The sequence below is a fragment of the Scyliorhinus canicula genome, chromosome 7 (genome assembly GCF_902713615.1).
Source record: "Scyliorhinus canicula chromosome 7, sScyCan1.1, whole genome shotgun sequence".
Taxonomy (NCBI): Eukaryota; Metazoa; Chordata; class Chondrichthyes; order Carcharhiniformes; family Scyliorhinidae; genus Scyliorhinus; species Scyliorhinus canicula.
The window spans coordinates 20,867,536-20,884,334 of record NC_052152.1 but is presented as its reverse complement, the minus strand read 5'-3'; the positions used below and the strand labels follow the sequence as shown (position 1 = coordinate 20,884,334).

Here is a 16,799-nt window from a genome sequence, read left to right as displayed (position 1 = left end):
TTAAGAATGGTCAATTCTCAAGAAATATGCATTTTTAATTATTTACTTGCGGCACAAACAAGGTTTTCTATATTTAGGTACAAATATACCTTCCTGAATTAAGGTTCGAGATAACACCAGACACTCGTGACGTTTCTTCTATATTTTTGCTCATGTAAAATCTAGTTATTCTTCAGCGGGATGATGGAATTGCAGTTAACATTCAGCTAGGAATGCATTGCGTGGACTTGTCGTTATCGCTGAAGATTCACTCAATCATGCCTGGACTTAGTTTTCAGTAAGTTAGGAAGGAAAGTGCTTCTACCATAAAATCAACAAAACCAAACTGCGTGTGTGACATAAACTAAAGATGATTTGTTTTTGTCACTTCTTTGGTGCTGATCCAGGCTTCCTTTCCACTCTTGCTCAAAATTTAAGCCCAGACACGATTGAGTATTGAGTGGTAACTATAGGTTATACATCCTTAACTGGAAGTGGTGTCGCGTTACTGCAATTCCATCTCCTTAACAACTCCATCATCACAGATATGGAATGATCTGCTCAGAGGGAAATCATGTTACATGTTCTAATCACAGATTGAATGAGCAAGGTTCAGCCTCTCTTCTTGCTGGATGTGAAAGAAAGCACTTTCAAATCTCAAGCTATCATTCTACTCAGCTATTTCATTGTTTTCCAGTGACATTTTACAGTACAGTGGAATATTGATTGCAGTCCATCTGGTTGGTATCAATGTCCAGCAAAAATCACACTCAGTAATAATTCTTATATCCCACTAGGAAGCCTTTCTGAAAAAATGAAATGAAATGAAAATCGCTTATTGTCACAAATAAAGCACGATCTGGCCAAGGTAGACTGGGAAGAGTTACTTGTGGGGAAATCTACAGAAGAGCAGTAGGGCGTTCAAAAAGGAAATGGGGAGGGTACAGGCCAAACATGTTCCCTCTGGGGTGAGAGGAAGGAATAACAAGTCTAGAGAACCATGGATGGCTCGAGATATTCAGGTGACAATGAGAAGGAAAAGAGAGGCTTTTAGCAAGTACAAAGGGAGCCAATCAGTAGTGGCATTAGGGGAGTACAGAAAGTGCAGGACGGAGCTTAAGAAAGCAATTAGGAGAGCAAAGAGAGGATATGAGAAAGCTGTGGCTGGTGAAAGTAGGGAAAATCCCACGATATTCTATAAGTATATCAAAAGAAAGAGGATTACCTGGGAAATCTGTGGGTGGGGCCAGAGGACATGGGTAGAGCGTTGAACGAATACTTCACAAGTTTTCATCCAAAAGAATTAGAATGTCGGCATGCAACAAAGAACAAAGCACCAAAGGAACAGGCATTTCAGCCCTCGAAGCCTGCTCCGATACGGATGTCTGTCCAAACAAAATTCTTCTGCACTTCCGGGGTCCATATCTCTCTATTCCCATCCTATTCATGAATTCATCAAGATGCCTCTTAAACTTCGCTATCGTCTCTGCTTTAACAAACTCCATCGGCAGCGCATTCCAGGCACTCACTGCCTTCTCACTTCGCACATCTCTAAAATTTGCCCCTCGCACCTTAAACTATGTCCCCTACAAATTGACGTTTCCACTCTGGGAAAAGCATCTGACTATCCACTCGGACAGAGAGACTGTGATGTTCTTGAGCAAATTGACATAGGGAGTAACATAGTATCGGAGGTACTGGCAGGTTGAAAAGTGGACAAATCTTGAGGACCGGATGAATTATGTCCCAGGCTGCCTTGGAAGTGAGGGAGGAGATTGCAGGGGCTCTGACCCAAATTCTTAATTCCTCTCTGGCCACGAGGGAGATGCCAGAGGACTAGAGAACAGCTAGTGTAGTTAAGAAGGGCGGCAGAGATAAGCCAGAGAACTGCAGACCAGCGGGTCTCACGTCAGTGGTAGGGAAACTATTAGAGATAATTCTGAAGGAGAGAATCTATCTCCCCTCGGAGAGGCAAGGTTTAATGAGCACTAGTCCGCACGGCTTTGTCAGAGGGAGGTCTTGCCTAACAAATATGATTGAATTTTTTGAGGAGGTGGCAGATGGAATTTAACCTTGAAAAGTGCTGGCAAATGGGATTAGGTGGCAGGTCAAGTATTTTTCATGTGTCAGTGCAGACTCGATGTGTAATTTTTGAGAGTCTCGCTTAGCCTCCTAACTAGTGTAAACATTCCAGCGTATTGAAACCTTCCCCAAACTCGGGTCCATAAACTTAACTTTTAATGTAGCTACACTTCATTACATAATTTCCAATGGCTACAAGCAGCTGACCACAATTATACATATTACTTCAGGTAGGGCCAGACAAGATTTGATAAAAGCAAATTACTGCAGATGCTGGAATCTGAAACAAAAACAGAAAATACTGGACACTCTCAGGCAGGTCTGGCAGCATTTGTGGAGGGAGGAGGGAGCTAACGTTTTGAGTCTGGATGACTGTCGAAGATGATGTTTGATAGTCAGCAGTGCTCTCCAGTAATATGGTGCGGTGATCTGGAAAGTGACTATTATATGAACTAGCAGAATATTTGATGTTTCACTTGGAAATCAATCTTAAATTAAAGGTTTGCACAGAATGCAAGCACAACTTACAGATAATTCTTCATTTTCCTGTTTCTTTAGTACAGTACAAGGAGCATCTACAGAAGAAGGAATAATGTTTTAAAAGAATTCATCTAGAATGAACCAAACAAAGTAGCACCTAATATGATCAGAACCAACAACCAAGTAGAAAATACATAAATTATACAAGTGCTGCAGCAACAAAATATACATCCTGGTTCAAACTTTTACCCAGCATGCTTACACTCACAGTAGGAGACCTCTCTCCTTTCACCTCCAATAGTAAAAATATCAGAGAAGTTTTAGTCCCATCTCACAAACTGTTATGGAGACAAATAAACCCACATAGCATGAATTAGGTTTGTCATATTTCAGGAAAGGCAATGGCTGGTTTGTACATTCCCTGCAGTGGGGTCCATCCAAAAATGTGATTTAAATGACAAACTTCGGATGGTTTTGATTGGGTTACGTTAATAGTTACCCAGAAAAGGATAGGATTAAAACCACATCTAACATAATAATAATCGCTTATTGTCACAAGTAGGCTTCAATGAAGTTACCGTGAAAAGCCCCTTTTTAAATTAAGGTTAATGGGGGGGGGGGGGGGGGGGGCTGTTGGGTTACTGGTATAGGGTGGATACGTTGACTTGAGTAGGATGATCATTGCTCGGCACAACATGTGTTTCATGTGAAGTTTCTACTTTAAAATATTAATAAAAATTAATTGCTTTTTTTTCTTTAAACTGAGTTACTTTGTTTTTCAAATAAATGTGTTTCATGTAAAGTTTCTACTTTAAAATATTAATTAATAAAAATTAATTGCTTTTTTTTCTTTAAAAACCTTTTATTTTGGCTATTTTAAATATTAATTATTTTACTTAATATACTATGCGGCCCTTTAAAATTGTGAATTTCTGAATGTGGCCCTTGCACAGAAAAGTTTGCCCACCCCTGCCCTAGCCCATTGAACTCTCGACAGGACTCCCTTGCCAACCCTCTGCTTCCCTGCCACCCCGAGGTAGACTGCATCCAGACTTGCGACTTTCACTTACAATTACAAAAGTAGGGCCAAGGATACTGGCTGACATTAGTAAAAGGTTAATTTAAGACTCATGTGAGGAACAGATTAACAGATGAATAACAGATTATTCACTGAATAATCAACAGATTATTCCTGGATACAGCAGTCATTTAATTGTGCACTGGGGAATGTAATGTCATTCTGGATGTATTGACTAAGATGATTTTCTTCATCTCTTCATTATATTTTCAATATCTACATATTCACTCTCCTATTGTTATCTGCCGATTGAAAATAGAATAGTCTGACTAATTTGAAGAGTCAATAGTAATTAGCTTTGCTTGCTGCTCAAGTACGTAGCCATGACTTAAATACATACCCATTGCATTAAAATATTCATCTAAAGGATTCTGTAGGGAAGGGAATTGTTCTCTCTTCTCCTCCAACATCCATATAAAACTGCGGGTTTTTGTAGGCGATTCCTGTTTCAATTGTTCTACAATTTCTTTACTGCTATCAGACATGGGTAGATCAATCCTAGATGCATCCAGCAATTCTAGTAGAGAGCTCAAGTCCAACTGCTCTAAGCAGTTTGAGTAACGAGACAAGAAGAGGTATGCTGCTTCACGGCCTGTAATTAATTAAATCACTACTTCAGAATCAACAATAACACACTATAACAATGATCGTTTGTATGTTGTCTTCCAAAGGGGTTCAGTCTGGGACTTTCAAATTGTTACTCTGAAGTTAGAAGTGCTTTTATTTCTTCTAACTCTTTCAGAGTAACTGAGGGTACATCTGGCGGAACCATCCAAAGTTAGCAATTTAAATCACTTTGTTGGACGGTTCTCGGCCCAGGGTAATCGTCCAGGGGAAGTTAGCCCTTCTGGACAATTGCCAGGTAAACCCTTGCGTCGGAACTTCCAAGAGGGATTCCCTCTCACATCATTGGGGTATCTCCCAAATGAGGCGCTGGAAAACTAGCAAGTTATGGCCCAATTTACTTTCCTGCTCTCCTGCACCTGAATAACTTGCTGGAACAATTGTAACAGTTACCCAAGCCCTGCAAATACCACCATCAAACTTAAATACACGATCACTTTTACCTTGTTTTAACATTCATTAGTCTTTCTTGACTTATTTGCAGTTGTCCTACTAGTCTTTCATTCTGAAGTTAATTCTATGGGCATTTTTCAGTTTCATCACAGCCTGTGTGCACAAACATTCGAGTTTGCATGCATTGTAACATTACCTGCGTCATTTAACCAATTGATCCAATCTAACAGCTTGTTGTCAACATCGTCGCACTTGCTAAGGGTGTAGAGGAATTCTCTGGTCTTTATTCTGTTATTTTTCTGCACAATGAGGTCAAGAAGTTGGCCCATAACCTGGCATGGTTTGGAGGCACCTGTGCAAAGCCTGTCATAGTCCTGTTCACTTAGAACATGAAAGGAAAGCAATTCTTGAAGTAGGTTTGAAACATTCTTCACCCCAGTTTTTATTTGTTCCTTGTTCTCAGTTATCAGTTGCAACATTCGATCACCAAGAGGATCCCAGGAATGACCTGCGTGTATAAGGAGGCCAAGGTATAAAATGAAACATGTAACATGCACTTGAAATCTATGCAACTTCATCAAAAATACTGTATGCACTCTGCTGGATTACACTGAGCAAAAGCAAAGAATGTCAATGCACCAAAATGTGCTACTCAATTTTGCATAATTTCTTATCTATCGCAGTACCATCGCAACGAGCCATAATTATCAGGAATTAGGCAAACAAGCAACGAGGGCTACATCTCCTTTTCTACCTTTATTAACATGCTATAGTCAAAAACATTTAATTTCTTCCCGCACACACCACCACCTGGGTATAGACCAGTATTAATCAGAGTGGTAGAGCAGGCTCAATGTTGAATGGCCGCCTCTCCAGCCTCTGCTCATCAGGCCTAGTAGCCAAACAAGGTTTGACAATAATATTTACGATGGGGTATACTTAAAAAAAATCAGAACAGATATCACTGTGATCATGGACGAACAATCTCATAAGCACGGTTGAAAAAAATCCATTCACTGTGAGGTTTCTAGAACAAAAGAATTTTACAAAACAAACAGGCTATTTGGCCATAATCAAATTCCACTCACATCCCACATATTTTCAAACACTTGTACAATTCACAAAACAAAATGGATTCTACTTCAATAATATTTTGTGGCAAAAAATTCTGCATTATATTTCTAATCTTTCCCTTAACTTACTTTTGCAATGCTCTTACATTTATGCCCTTGCTAGTCTTTCTAGTCAACCTCATCATAAATTAACTTAATTTTTTTTTAGAATGAATAGGCACGCCAACTCCAAGATCATTAGGTTAAACGATCACTATGAATCAGTCATCTCATCCTTACCGGATTTAGAAGTGGCTTCTTCCAAGCTGTTATTCCTTTCAACTTTTTCTTTCATCTGTTTTTCAGCTTTGTGTCTTGATGCTTCTTTTCTAAACTGTTTCCTGGCTTGCTTACGGTCTTCTTTAATCATCAACTTTGAAACACTATAAGGGAACAAAGAAAGTGATTGAATCTGTGACAGATATAGATCATGGTACAAAAAACAGTGAACAATTGCTATTTAGAGATGACTGCAGCAAGAAAGAGAAAGACCGGAAAATAGGAATTCAAGAACAACGATGAGCACAAGTGGTGACCTCGTTAGAGATACAGCATGCATTATAATAATGACAGAGACTGCAATGTGTGTGTATATATATTTATATATATATATTTGCACGAGAGGGGGGGGGGGGAGGGAGCGCGCGGGGGGGGGGGGGGTAGCGCGCGCGGAGGGGGGGGAGAGAGGGAGCGCGGGGGGGGGGGAGAGGGAGCGCGGGGGGGGGGGGAGAGAGGGAGCGCGGGGGGGGGGGGAAGAGGGAGCGCGGGGGGGGGAGAGGGAGCGCGGGGGGGGGAAGAGGGAGCGCGGGGGGGGGGGAAGAGGGAGCGCGGGGGGGGGGAAGAGGGAGCGCGGGGGGGGGGGGAAGAGGGAGCGCGGGGGGGGAAGAGGGAGCGCGGGGGGGGGGGGAAGAGGGAGCGCGGGGGGGGGAAGAGGGAGCGCAGGGAGGAAGAGGGAGCGCGGGGGGGGGGGAGAGGGAGCGCGGAGAGGGGAGCGCGGGGGGGGAGGGGGCGGGGGGGGGGGGGAAGAGGGGAGCGCGGGGGGGGGAAGAGGGAGCGCGGGGGGGAAGAGGGAGCGCGGGGGGGGAAGAGGGGGCGGGGGGGGGGGAGAGGGAGCGCGGAGAGGGAGAGCGCGGGGGGGGAGAGGGAGCGCGGGGGGGGGAGAAGAGGGAGCGCGGGGGGGGGGAAGAGGTAGCGCGGGGGGGGAAGAGGAGCGCGGGGGGGGAAGAGGGAGAGCGGGGGGGGGGGGAAGAGGGAGCGCGGGGGGGGGAGAAGAGGAGAAGAGGGGGGGGGGGGGGGAAGAGGGAGCGCGGAGAGGAGCGCGGGGGGGGGGAGAGGGAGCGCGCGGGGGGGGAGAGGGAGCGCGCGGGGGGGGAGAGGGAGCGCGCGGGGGGGGGGAGAGGGAGCGCGCGGGGGGGAGAGGAGCGCGGGGGGGGGGGAGGGAGCGCGCGGGGGGGGGAGGGGAGGGCGGGGGGAGAGGGAGGCGGCGGGGGGGGGAGAGGGAGCGCGGGGGGGGAGAGAGGGAGCGCGGGGGGGGAGAGGGAGAGCGCGGGGGGGGAGAGGATGAGCGGGGGGAGAGGGGAGCGCGGGGGGGGAGAGGGAGCGCGCGGGGGGAGAGGGAGGCGCGGGGGGGAGAGGAGAGCGCGCGGGGGGGGGAGAGGGAGCGCGCGGGGGGGAGAGGGACGAGCGCGCGGGGGGGAGAGGGAGCGCGGGGGGGGAGAGGAGAGCGCGCGGGGGGGGAGGGAGGCGAGGCGGGGGGGAGAGGGAGGCGCGGGGGGGAGAGGGAGCGCGCGGGGGGAGAGGGGAGCGCGGGCGGGGAGAGGATGAGCGAGGGGGGGGAGAGGGAGCGCGCGGGGGGAGAGGGAGCGCGCGGGGGGAGAGGGAGCGCGCGGGGGGGAGAGGGAGCGCGCGGGGGGAGAGGGAGCGCGCGGGGGGAGAGGGAGCGCGCGGGGGGGAGGGAGCGCGCGGGGGGGAGAGGGAGCGCGCGGGGGGGAGAGAGCGCGCGGGGGGAGAGGGACGAGCGAGAGGGGGGAGGGGAGAGCGGGGGCGGGGAGAGGGAGCGCGGGGGGGAGAGGGAGCGAGCGCGGGGGGGGAGAGGGAGCGCGGGGGGGGAGAGGGATGAGCGCGGGGGGAGAGGGAGCGCGCGGGGGGAGAGGGAGCGCGCGGGGGGAGAGGGAGCGCGGGGGGAGAGGGAGCGACGGGGGGAGAGGGGACGCGGCGGGGGGGAGAGGGAGCGACGGGGGGAGAGGGAGCGACGGGGGGAGAGGGAGCGACGGGGGGAGAGGGAGCGACGGGGGGAGAGGGAGCGCGGGGGGAGAGGGAGCGCGGGGGGAGAGGGAGCGCGCGGGGGGAGAGGGAGCGCGCGGGGGGAGAGGGACGCGCGCGGGGGAGAGGGAGCGCGCGGGGGAGAGGGAGCGCGCGGGGGGAGAGGGAGCGAGCGGGGGGGGAGGGAGCGCGGGGGGAGAGGGAGCGCGCGGGGGGAGAGGGAGCGCGCGGGGGGAGAGGGAGCGCGCGGGGGGAGAGGAGAGCGCGGGGGGAGAGGGAGCGCGCGGGGGGAGAGGGAGCGCGCGGGGGGAGAGGGGAGCGCGCGGGGGGAGAGGGACGGGCGCGGGGGGAGAGGGATGCGCGCGGGGGGGAGAGAGGAGCGCGGGGGGAGAGGGAGCGCGCGGGGGGAGAGGGAGCGCGCGGGGGAGAGGGAGCGCGCGGGGGGAGAGGGAGCGCGGGGGGAGGGGAGGGGAGCGCGCGGGGGGGAGGGAGCGCGGGGGGGAGGGAGCGCGCGGGGGGAGAGGGAGCGCGCGGGGGAGAGGGAGCGACGCGGGGGGAGAGGGAGCGACGCGGGGAGAGGGAGCGGCGCGGGGAGAGGGAGCGGCGCGGGGAGAGGGAGCGACGCGCGGGGAGAGGGAGCGACGGGGGGAGAGGGAGCGCGCGGGGGGAGAGGGAGCGCGCGGGGGGGAGAGGGAGCGCGCGGGGGAGGGGGGGGGGGGAGAGGGAGCGCGCGGGGGGAGAGGGAGCGCGGGGGGGGGGGAGGGAGCGCGGGGGGGAGGGAGCGCGCGGGGGGAGAGGGAGGCGAGGGGGGAGAGGAGAGGGAGCGCGGGGGGGAGAGGGGGAGAGGGGGGGAGAGGGAGCGCGCGGGGGGGAGAGGGAGCGCGCGGGGGGAGAGGGAGAGCGAGGGGGAGCGGGGGAGAGGGAGCGCGCGGGGGGAGAGGGAGCGCGCGGGGGGAGAGGGAGCGCGCGGGGGGAGAGGGAGCGCGCGGGGGGAGAGGGAGCGCGCGGGGGGAGAGGGAGCGCGCGGGGGGAGAGGGAGCGCGCGGGGGGAGAGGAAGCGCGCGGGGGGAGAGGGAGCGCGCGGGGGAGAGGGAGCGCGCGGGGGGAGAGGGAGCGCGCGGGGGGGGGAGAGGGAGCGCGCGGGGGGAGAGGGAGCACGCGAGAGCCAGCGAGCGGGGGAGAGCCAGCGAGCGCGGGAGAGCCAGCGAGCGCGGGAGAGCCAGCGAGAGAGGGAGGGAACGAGAGGGGAGGGAACGCGAGCGCGGGAGAGCCAACGAGCGCGGGAGGGAACGAGAGAGGGAGGGACGAGAGAGGGAGGGAACGTGCGAGGGAGGGAACGTGCGAGGGAGGGAACGTGCGAGGGAGGGAACGTGCGAGGGAGGGAACATGCGAGGGAGGGAACATGCGAGGGAGGGAACATGCGAGGGAGGGAACGAGCGAAGGCGGGACGAGCGAAGGCGGGAACGAGAGAAGGAGGGAACGAGAGAAGGAGGGAACGAGAGAAGGAGGGAACGAGGGAAGGAGTAGGAGGGGGAGAAGGAGGGGGTGAAGGAGAAGAGAAGGAGGGGGGAAGGAGAAGGAGGGGAGGGGAGAAGGAGGGGGAGGGGAGAAGGAGGGGGAGGAGGAGGGAACGAGAGAAGGAGAGGGAGAGAGAACGAGGGAGGGAGTGAGAGAGGGAATGTGTCCATCTTCTTAAAAGGAAAAATAGCTGCTGGATTGGCTGACAAAAACCTAACTTAAGTGCCAGATATTAACTTCTGGAAAGTGTGCAATTTAAATATTCAAATATATATACATTAATGTTAAAAGTATAAACTATTCCGAAGACATGTAACTAAAATGAAACATTACTATGTCACATCAGAATTTAAGCATATTACTAAGTGGAGGAAAATAAACTAACAAGAATTCCCCTAGTAACTAGTCCCCCAGTTTATACATAGATGGAAATCAGCCAATATTCAAAATCCTCCAGCCATAATGCATAGTTTACACCATGAAAAGGTGAATTTAGATAAGCAGCAAAAAGTAATGTTCAAAAACAAAATGTAATCAAAATAAGTTTCAAAACAATGTTTCTAAAATGTTAGAAGGCTAACATTAAGCATTTCATTTCTAGAGGCTGTGTGTTTAAATGCACGCTTAGAGGGCTTCTTTTCCCACTGCTCAGAAGAAAACAAAGGCAGCACCATTCACTTTTGTCAGTTTCAATCTCAAACTCGTACTTGTGGTGTGACCTTTAAAAACCTGTGCATACTTGTGACAGATACAAAATAAACTTTACCTTGAACATTTCTGCTTCACAACTGTTTTTGACGGGTCTTTGCTTTTTACTATTTTAGCCTCAAACTGAAAAACAATACAATTCACATTTAGTAAGGATAAAGATATACATTATCGTATCTTCTGTTAAAGAAGGACTATCCAATCATAAGAAATGAACCAAGTACTCGGACTATCAACTAAGCATTCTTTGATCCTTACCTATTTTATATTAAAATTGGTAGGTAGGTTGCAACATTCCATTTTAAATGCATTAAAAAAAACACCGTGAGGCAATTTCCATGGAACATCTGCTTTGAACACAGGCAGGTGACACTGTCCATCTGGGTGGAATCATCCCAGCCTCATGGAGACAGCTTTGAAGTTTGCCAGGGGGAGGGTTGGGAAACTTACACAAAACCCCATCGTGCCAGCTCTCCGAAATGATCCTACCTCACTCGGCTAGTTTCCCAGGGGTGGGCTGCCAGTGAATCAGCAATCCGCTCCATCAAGCTGGGAAACTGAACCACACAATTACGTTTTATCAAAGTGCCGGTTTCTGACAGTCCTGAAATCTACCCTGCATGGATTCCCAGCAACGCTTCAGAGGCAGCCTCTCCGTATGAAAGCCATCAGAGGCTAATCAAATGCTGCTTCTGGAGAGCCACAAAGTTCAAAGAGATTCACGCGCAGCCGCAGGCAATCTTGTGGAGGGGTTTCTACTCCACTTTTAGGTCCTTCAGAATTTTGGCCTTCATTTCAGCAAACTGAGATTGGAGCCTTTCGTGAGGACCTCCACTTTGAGATGCCACCTAGGTCTCCCTCCTCTTCAGTAAGAAGTCTTACAACACCAGGTTAAAGTCCAACAAGTTTGTTTCAAACACTAGCTTTCGGGGAACTGCTCCCTCCTCAGGTGAAGAAGGAACAGTGCTCCAAAAGCTAGTGTTTGAAACAAACCTGTTGGACTTTAACCTGATGTTGTAAGACTTCTTACTGTGCTCACCCCAGTCCAACGCCGGCATCTCCACATCATCCCTCCTCTTTAGCATTGATCGTCTCCCCTCCTGGAGCTGCCAGCTAGACATTCCTGCCGGCTCTCTCATCTCCTTGTTCACTGCCATCTAACGCAGAGGCAGCCTGCAAATTAGCTGCTATCGGCAAAGTTTCCCTTTGCTGGCACCCCGCTGACCCAAGTAGGGTCAGGACCTGAAATGGTCTCAACACCCAAATCCTTTATAGGTGCAGAAGATTCGGCCCTTGATATGTCCCTGGTCTCGTGGCTTAATATTAACTTACAGAGGCTCTAGTATGGCATCAAAATTAAAATAAGTCTGGTCATTGGAGGGAAAATAAAGTCATGTAAAATCAAACCTATCGATAACTAGAAATTCTATGCAAAGTATTGGGAGGGATTGTAGGAGTGAAGTGTGACAGAGGGAAAGAAGAGATGAAGATATATCCCTCAATTAGTCTTGCACCTTCTTGGTGGATCTCCTTGACATTGGGGGGGTGGTGGAGAAGTCCAGGCTAATACTCTGGGGACATAGGTTCAAATTCCACCATGGCAGCTTGTGGAATTTAAAGAAAAACTCAGTGATAGCGACCATGAAATCATTTGTTGATAGGCAAACCCATCAGGTTCACAAGTATCCTTTAGTGACAGAAACCTGCCATCCTTACCTGGTCTGGCCTACATGTGACTCCAGACCCACAGTAATGTGGTTGCCTCTTAAATGGCACTCCGTGGTATCAAACTAATAGAAAGCCTACAGCACTGTGGGTGTACCCACACCACATGGACTGCAGCAATTCATGAAGACAGCTCACCATCACTATTTCAAGGGTAATTAGGGATGGTCAATAAACACTGGCCCAGCCAGCAATGCCCACATCCCGTGAACAAATTTAAAAAAAACTAATTCCAAGCACAGTTCACGCCAACTTTCTTTTTATTTGGCTGTTTCCCAAGCTCTACCTGCTGCTTCCCCCATTATTTCCTAAGGTCTGTGCAGTCTCACACATACCTACACCTTTGTATAAATACCTCTCCATTAAAAATAAGTCTTTAAAAATAACTCTTGAAGTCTGTCCAAACTAACTGATATATCCTGGCTATGCAATCCGCTCACCGATAGATGAGCATATTCTAAACAAAGTTTGCGGTGACAATGCCTTGCTGACCATTTCTGACTCAGCTGACATACCATCAATCTGCTGCCTACTGTCACAACCCCCTTGGCTAGTGCGTGGTCAATTCCAGCTCCACTTGACCAGGAATCGCAACACAAGTGAAATTAGATGTTATTTTAAAATACCCAAGGACCTTGGCTGAGCCCAATAAACTGCAGTCACCAGGTTTGTAACTTTAACATGAATTACCTTTTATTGGTTAACAGTAATATAATTAAACTGACAAAAATGTAAATGACTACCTAATACCCCTTACCCAACCTCCCCCACTTTCCAACTTGCCCACTCTATATACACACAGACACGGCAACTAGAGGGAAAGGTGGAGATGATGCAAGAAAACTGATGATAAAGTAAAAAGGATAAAAGATCTCCATTGCACTATGATGGTTTCCAGTTAAGATCTTTCAGGAGTTCAAGCTTTCACTTCAATGCTTCTTCGTTCTAAACTTGAGAACATTTTCTCTGGCAAGACTGTCTACTTTCCTAGTAAATTCAAGATAATTTCACATATATCGTAAAGATGCGCAAGGTACTCACTGGTTTTAGAACAATAAAGCAGTCCTTTTACTTCGGAGAGAGAAGTCTAATTGCTTCTGACCAGCTCTCAGAAGCATCCCACAGGAACCAATCACTCACTGTTGCCAGCCAGAACTCTGTCCCTGGCCAACCCACAGGTTGTCAACCAGCCAATCAAACCAATTTCCTCCAAAGCTGGTTCGTGAGATTCCCTCGGCGCCGATGAGTCTGTATTCTCCTCTCCAAAAACAAATCCTGGATCACACTGTTCCTGACTAGCAGCTGCTTCACCTTAAATTCACTGTTTAAAGGCTCACTCCGATTACAAGTCCACAGACCAAATATAACAAATAAAACAAAAGAAATGAGAACAAAGGGAAAACAAAAGGAAGGACTCTAGTAACAACCACTGTGCACCACCAAAGAGACAACAGCAGGCTCCCTGCTTCTCTAACATCCCTAATTTGTCCCCTATTTTGTAAAGATCAATTGTCAGGCGATTTCCGCGGCTTTCTAACTTCCCATTCCCCCTACACTTCTCCACCCCACCTCTTAATTGCCAATCGCAGTCCCCCTTTCCTCATTCTCATGTAGCTGTCATCATACCCGTCCTACCTATCTGACATAAATAATACACTTATGTCTTTATTCTCAATGTACACCATGAGAGTCAAATCTAAAATTCTTAAACACAATGATTTTGGAAAAAATTTGTTTGGCATTAGAGAAAATTCTTACCTCACACTTCATAAGGCCTTTTGAATTAAAGATGATGATTTTTGAAATTTGCCCTCCACAGTCAGGTGTGAAACATGGACCTCTGAGAAAATCCTTCAAAATAGAAAAAAAAAACTATCCAGCTAGGTTCAAAAGTACACATTGATCTATTATAACCCATTTGGAGTCCATTAGGTTGAATTCCTTAAAAAACATCTCAACGTTATACCAAGATTGCCTGTCACTCTTACCTCTGATTCAGAAGGCTGTGTTCTGAATCAGAGACCGCTCTGGACTTGAGCACAAAAATAAAGATTGACACTCCAGTGCAGTAGAGGTGCTGTCTTTCCAATGAGACATTAAACGCAGCCCTCTCAGGTGGCTGACATCATTTTGATGTACAAAAATTGATTGTTGCCTTTCTTATATTAAAAACAGCAACGACAATTCAAAAAAATCTGTCAATGGCTATAAAGTGCTTTGGGATGCCATGGGATGTGCATTGCACTATATAAATTCAGGTCTTTCCAATCTTTCAAGTGGTCAACAACTTGCATTTATAGAACAGAAGGCTGTGGAGGTCAAATCACAGTGTCTTTAAGACAGAGATAGATAGGTTCTGATTAATAAGGAGATCAAGGGGAATGGGAAGAAGGCAGGAGAATGGGGATGAGAAAAATATCAGCCATGATTGAATGGCGGAGCAGACTTGATGGGCCGAGTGGCCTAATTCTGCCTCTATGTCTTATGACACCAACGAAGTCAATCTTTCTAAATTAGCTGGGTTCTTGGTTATAATTCAGGACGGACTGTTGACATCTCTCGGAGAGAGACAATTGGCTATATAGCTTGAAGGGAACTCACTCAGCATCAAGTATGGGATACATGTCGCTGGGTCAAAATCCTTGGGACTCCCTCTCTGATAGCACATGTTGCTGTACCTACACCTCAGGGACTGCAGTGGTTCATGTTGGAAGTTCACCACCAACCTTTGAAGGGGAACTTGGGATGGCCCAGCCAGCAGTGCCCATATCCTGTTAATGAATTAAAAATGAACAAGGCAAGGAGGCATGGGCCTCCATGAACTACTACTTCCTGGTTATAGATCAAAAACAAACTACACTGTAATCAACCACATCTGCAAAAATAAACTGCATTCAACTGACATACTTTGTCAAAGTGATCACCACCTTCGCTACTCAGTTTCAGCATTAACTTATCTTTACAACAGGTATCATCACCTGCCTACCAATCCTGAAACAAGATTGATAGGGCTATCACCAAGTCCAAGCATGCCAGGTACTTGGATGAGAACAAGCAAAATTATATCACGTATTCTACAAAGAACAAAACAGCACAGGAACAGGCCTTTCAACCCTCCAGGCCTGTACCGGTCATAATGCCACTCTTGGCCGAAGCCCTCAGCACATCTTAAGTGCTGTATCCCATTACAGTGTTATGTAAATGATAATGAACTTATAAAGAATCATTCTAAATTCTGTATACATTTCGATTGTGAATGCAATTTCATTTCGGATTACTATTAAATCCAACCATTCATTTACCCATTTGTGGCCAATTGTGCCCATGCTCACATTATTGCAGAAATACCACAAATATACATCAACTCCTTTTGTAAAGGGAACTAACCTTGTCATTTTTATCTTCAAAGGACGTTGCCTTCAATTTCTTCCAACAATTGATATGGTATTCCACATGGCATTGTAGGTAGCACTGCACTTGAATAAAACCCTGACATGGAAGAATCAAAATATTCAAGTAGTACGTATTGCATAGCTAAACAAATTACTTTATTTCTTCCAGGTACAAAGAATGTGTTTCCAGGATGTTCACTGATTTAGCTGTGAGTACAAGGTCAGAGATGACTGCTAGCCAGCCCAGCATTTGTTGCACTACCGTAGCAAATTGCTCTCTGAAAATAATTTTGCCTGTGCCACTTAAACTCAAAAATTCGTTACCTTAAAATCTGGGTCTGAGAAGTAGATCTGGATCTTAGAATGTCCCTGGCAATGTGGATAGCGGCAGATTGCATCAGATTCTGGAGGGAATCGGCATTTCCCTATGTATTCTTCCAACATTGTCTAGAAGACGAAGTTACATGAATGAGGAAATCTACACTGAATGTTTTCAATCTAAAGCAGAATAATATATTGTTTTAATTAGGAAATCTAGGTGCTGGACCAAGGTCTATACTGCAGGATACTAGCAGGGTTGAGGAATGAGACAGATGAACAAAGTTGTCATAAATTAGTGAAAGCAAACTCAAAAACACTGAAGAATTTAGGGATGGCAGATGTATGAATTTCGCAGCTGAGGACCTGGAAAAGTCAGCCTAAGAGATTGTACAATAGGTACAGTTTGTTCTTTTGAATTGCATCAGCACACACTTATTTGCATTAAAATATACCTGCCAGAATTAATAGAAACATTGTAATAAGACAAATTAATGGGATTGAACCCAGATAAATATCTAGGCACAGGTTTATCTAAAGGTATTCAAATAAATGGTTCAGAAGGTGGAATATATTTCCTCATTTCTCCAATAGGTAATTTGGGAATAATTCTCACCATAACAATTTCATTTATAAAATCATGTCGCAAATTAACTTCAATTTCCTTTTGAAAAGTTCTCCCTTTTTCTTTTCTATCTCTTTCCCTTTCTTTTTTGCTTTTCCTGCATCACTAATTCACGTTTTTTCATTTCGATTTCCTGCATTTCTAATTTTTAATTGGATTTCAGCTCATTCAATTTTCTCACTTTTTGAAATAATTGGTCTATCTTACAACCCTTGCAATTTAAGGTTTCTCACTATGCTTTCAAGATAATGTCAGTTTTCTTTACCTCTGCAGATAATTCCAACTACAATTTATCTCCCAATTTAGTTAACTGAGTCTTCGTTACTTTCTGTAAACCGGAGTTACATCTTCTATCTTTACAAAAGTCGTAGCAATTTCCAACACCATTCTGAGTTCTAACATGTAACTCTAAGTAACTCTAATTCCTTTGTCCAGTACCTCAGTAACCAACTTACTCTTTAAGGATTCACAGATCCCACCATTTAACAATAAATCCCAGACCA

At 47.7% G+C, this 16,799-nt stretch overlaps 1 protein-coding gene across 7 annotated transcripts in view; it reads right to left on the bottom strand.

Moving 5' to 3' along the window:
* The window catches only part of ttc3 (tetratricopeptide repeat domain 3), a 137,000-nt gene that overhangs the window by 60,414 nt on the left and 59,787 nt on the right, over window positions 1-16,799 (bottom strand). For 6 of the 7 annotated variants that reach the window (XR_005461199.1, XM_038801482.1, XM_038801486.1 and 3 more), the window contains 8 exons: window positions 15,678-15,800; window positions 15,349-15,450; window positions 13,720-13,812; window positions 10,295-10,359; window positions 5,989-6,131; window positions 4,833-5,144; window positions 3,960-4,211; window positions 2,590-2,636 (listed from right to left, as the gene is read on the bottom strand). Coding sequence is in view for 6 of the 7 variants with exons in the window: in XM_038801482.1 (XP_038657410.1) it covers window positions 2,590-2,636; window positions 3,960-4,211; window positions 4,833-5,144; window positions 5,989-6,131; window positions 10,295-10,359; window positions 13,720-13,812; window positions 15,349-15,450; window positions 15,678-15,800 (1,137 nt within the window). In the remaining variant the exon portion in view is untranslated. The remainder of the gene's footprint in view (window positions 1-2,589; window positions 2,637-3,959; window positions 4,212-4,832; window positions 5,145-5,988; window positions 6,132-10,294; window positions 10,360-13,719; window positions 13,813-15,348; window positions 15,451-15,677; window positions 15,801-16,799) is intronic. The other variant, XM_038801487.1, reaches the window with a different exon arrangement.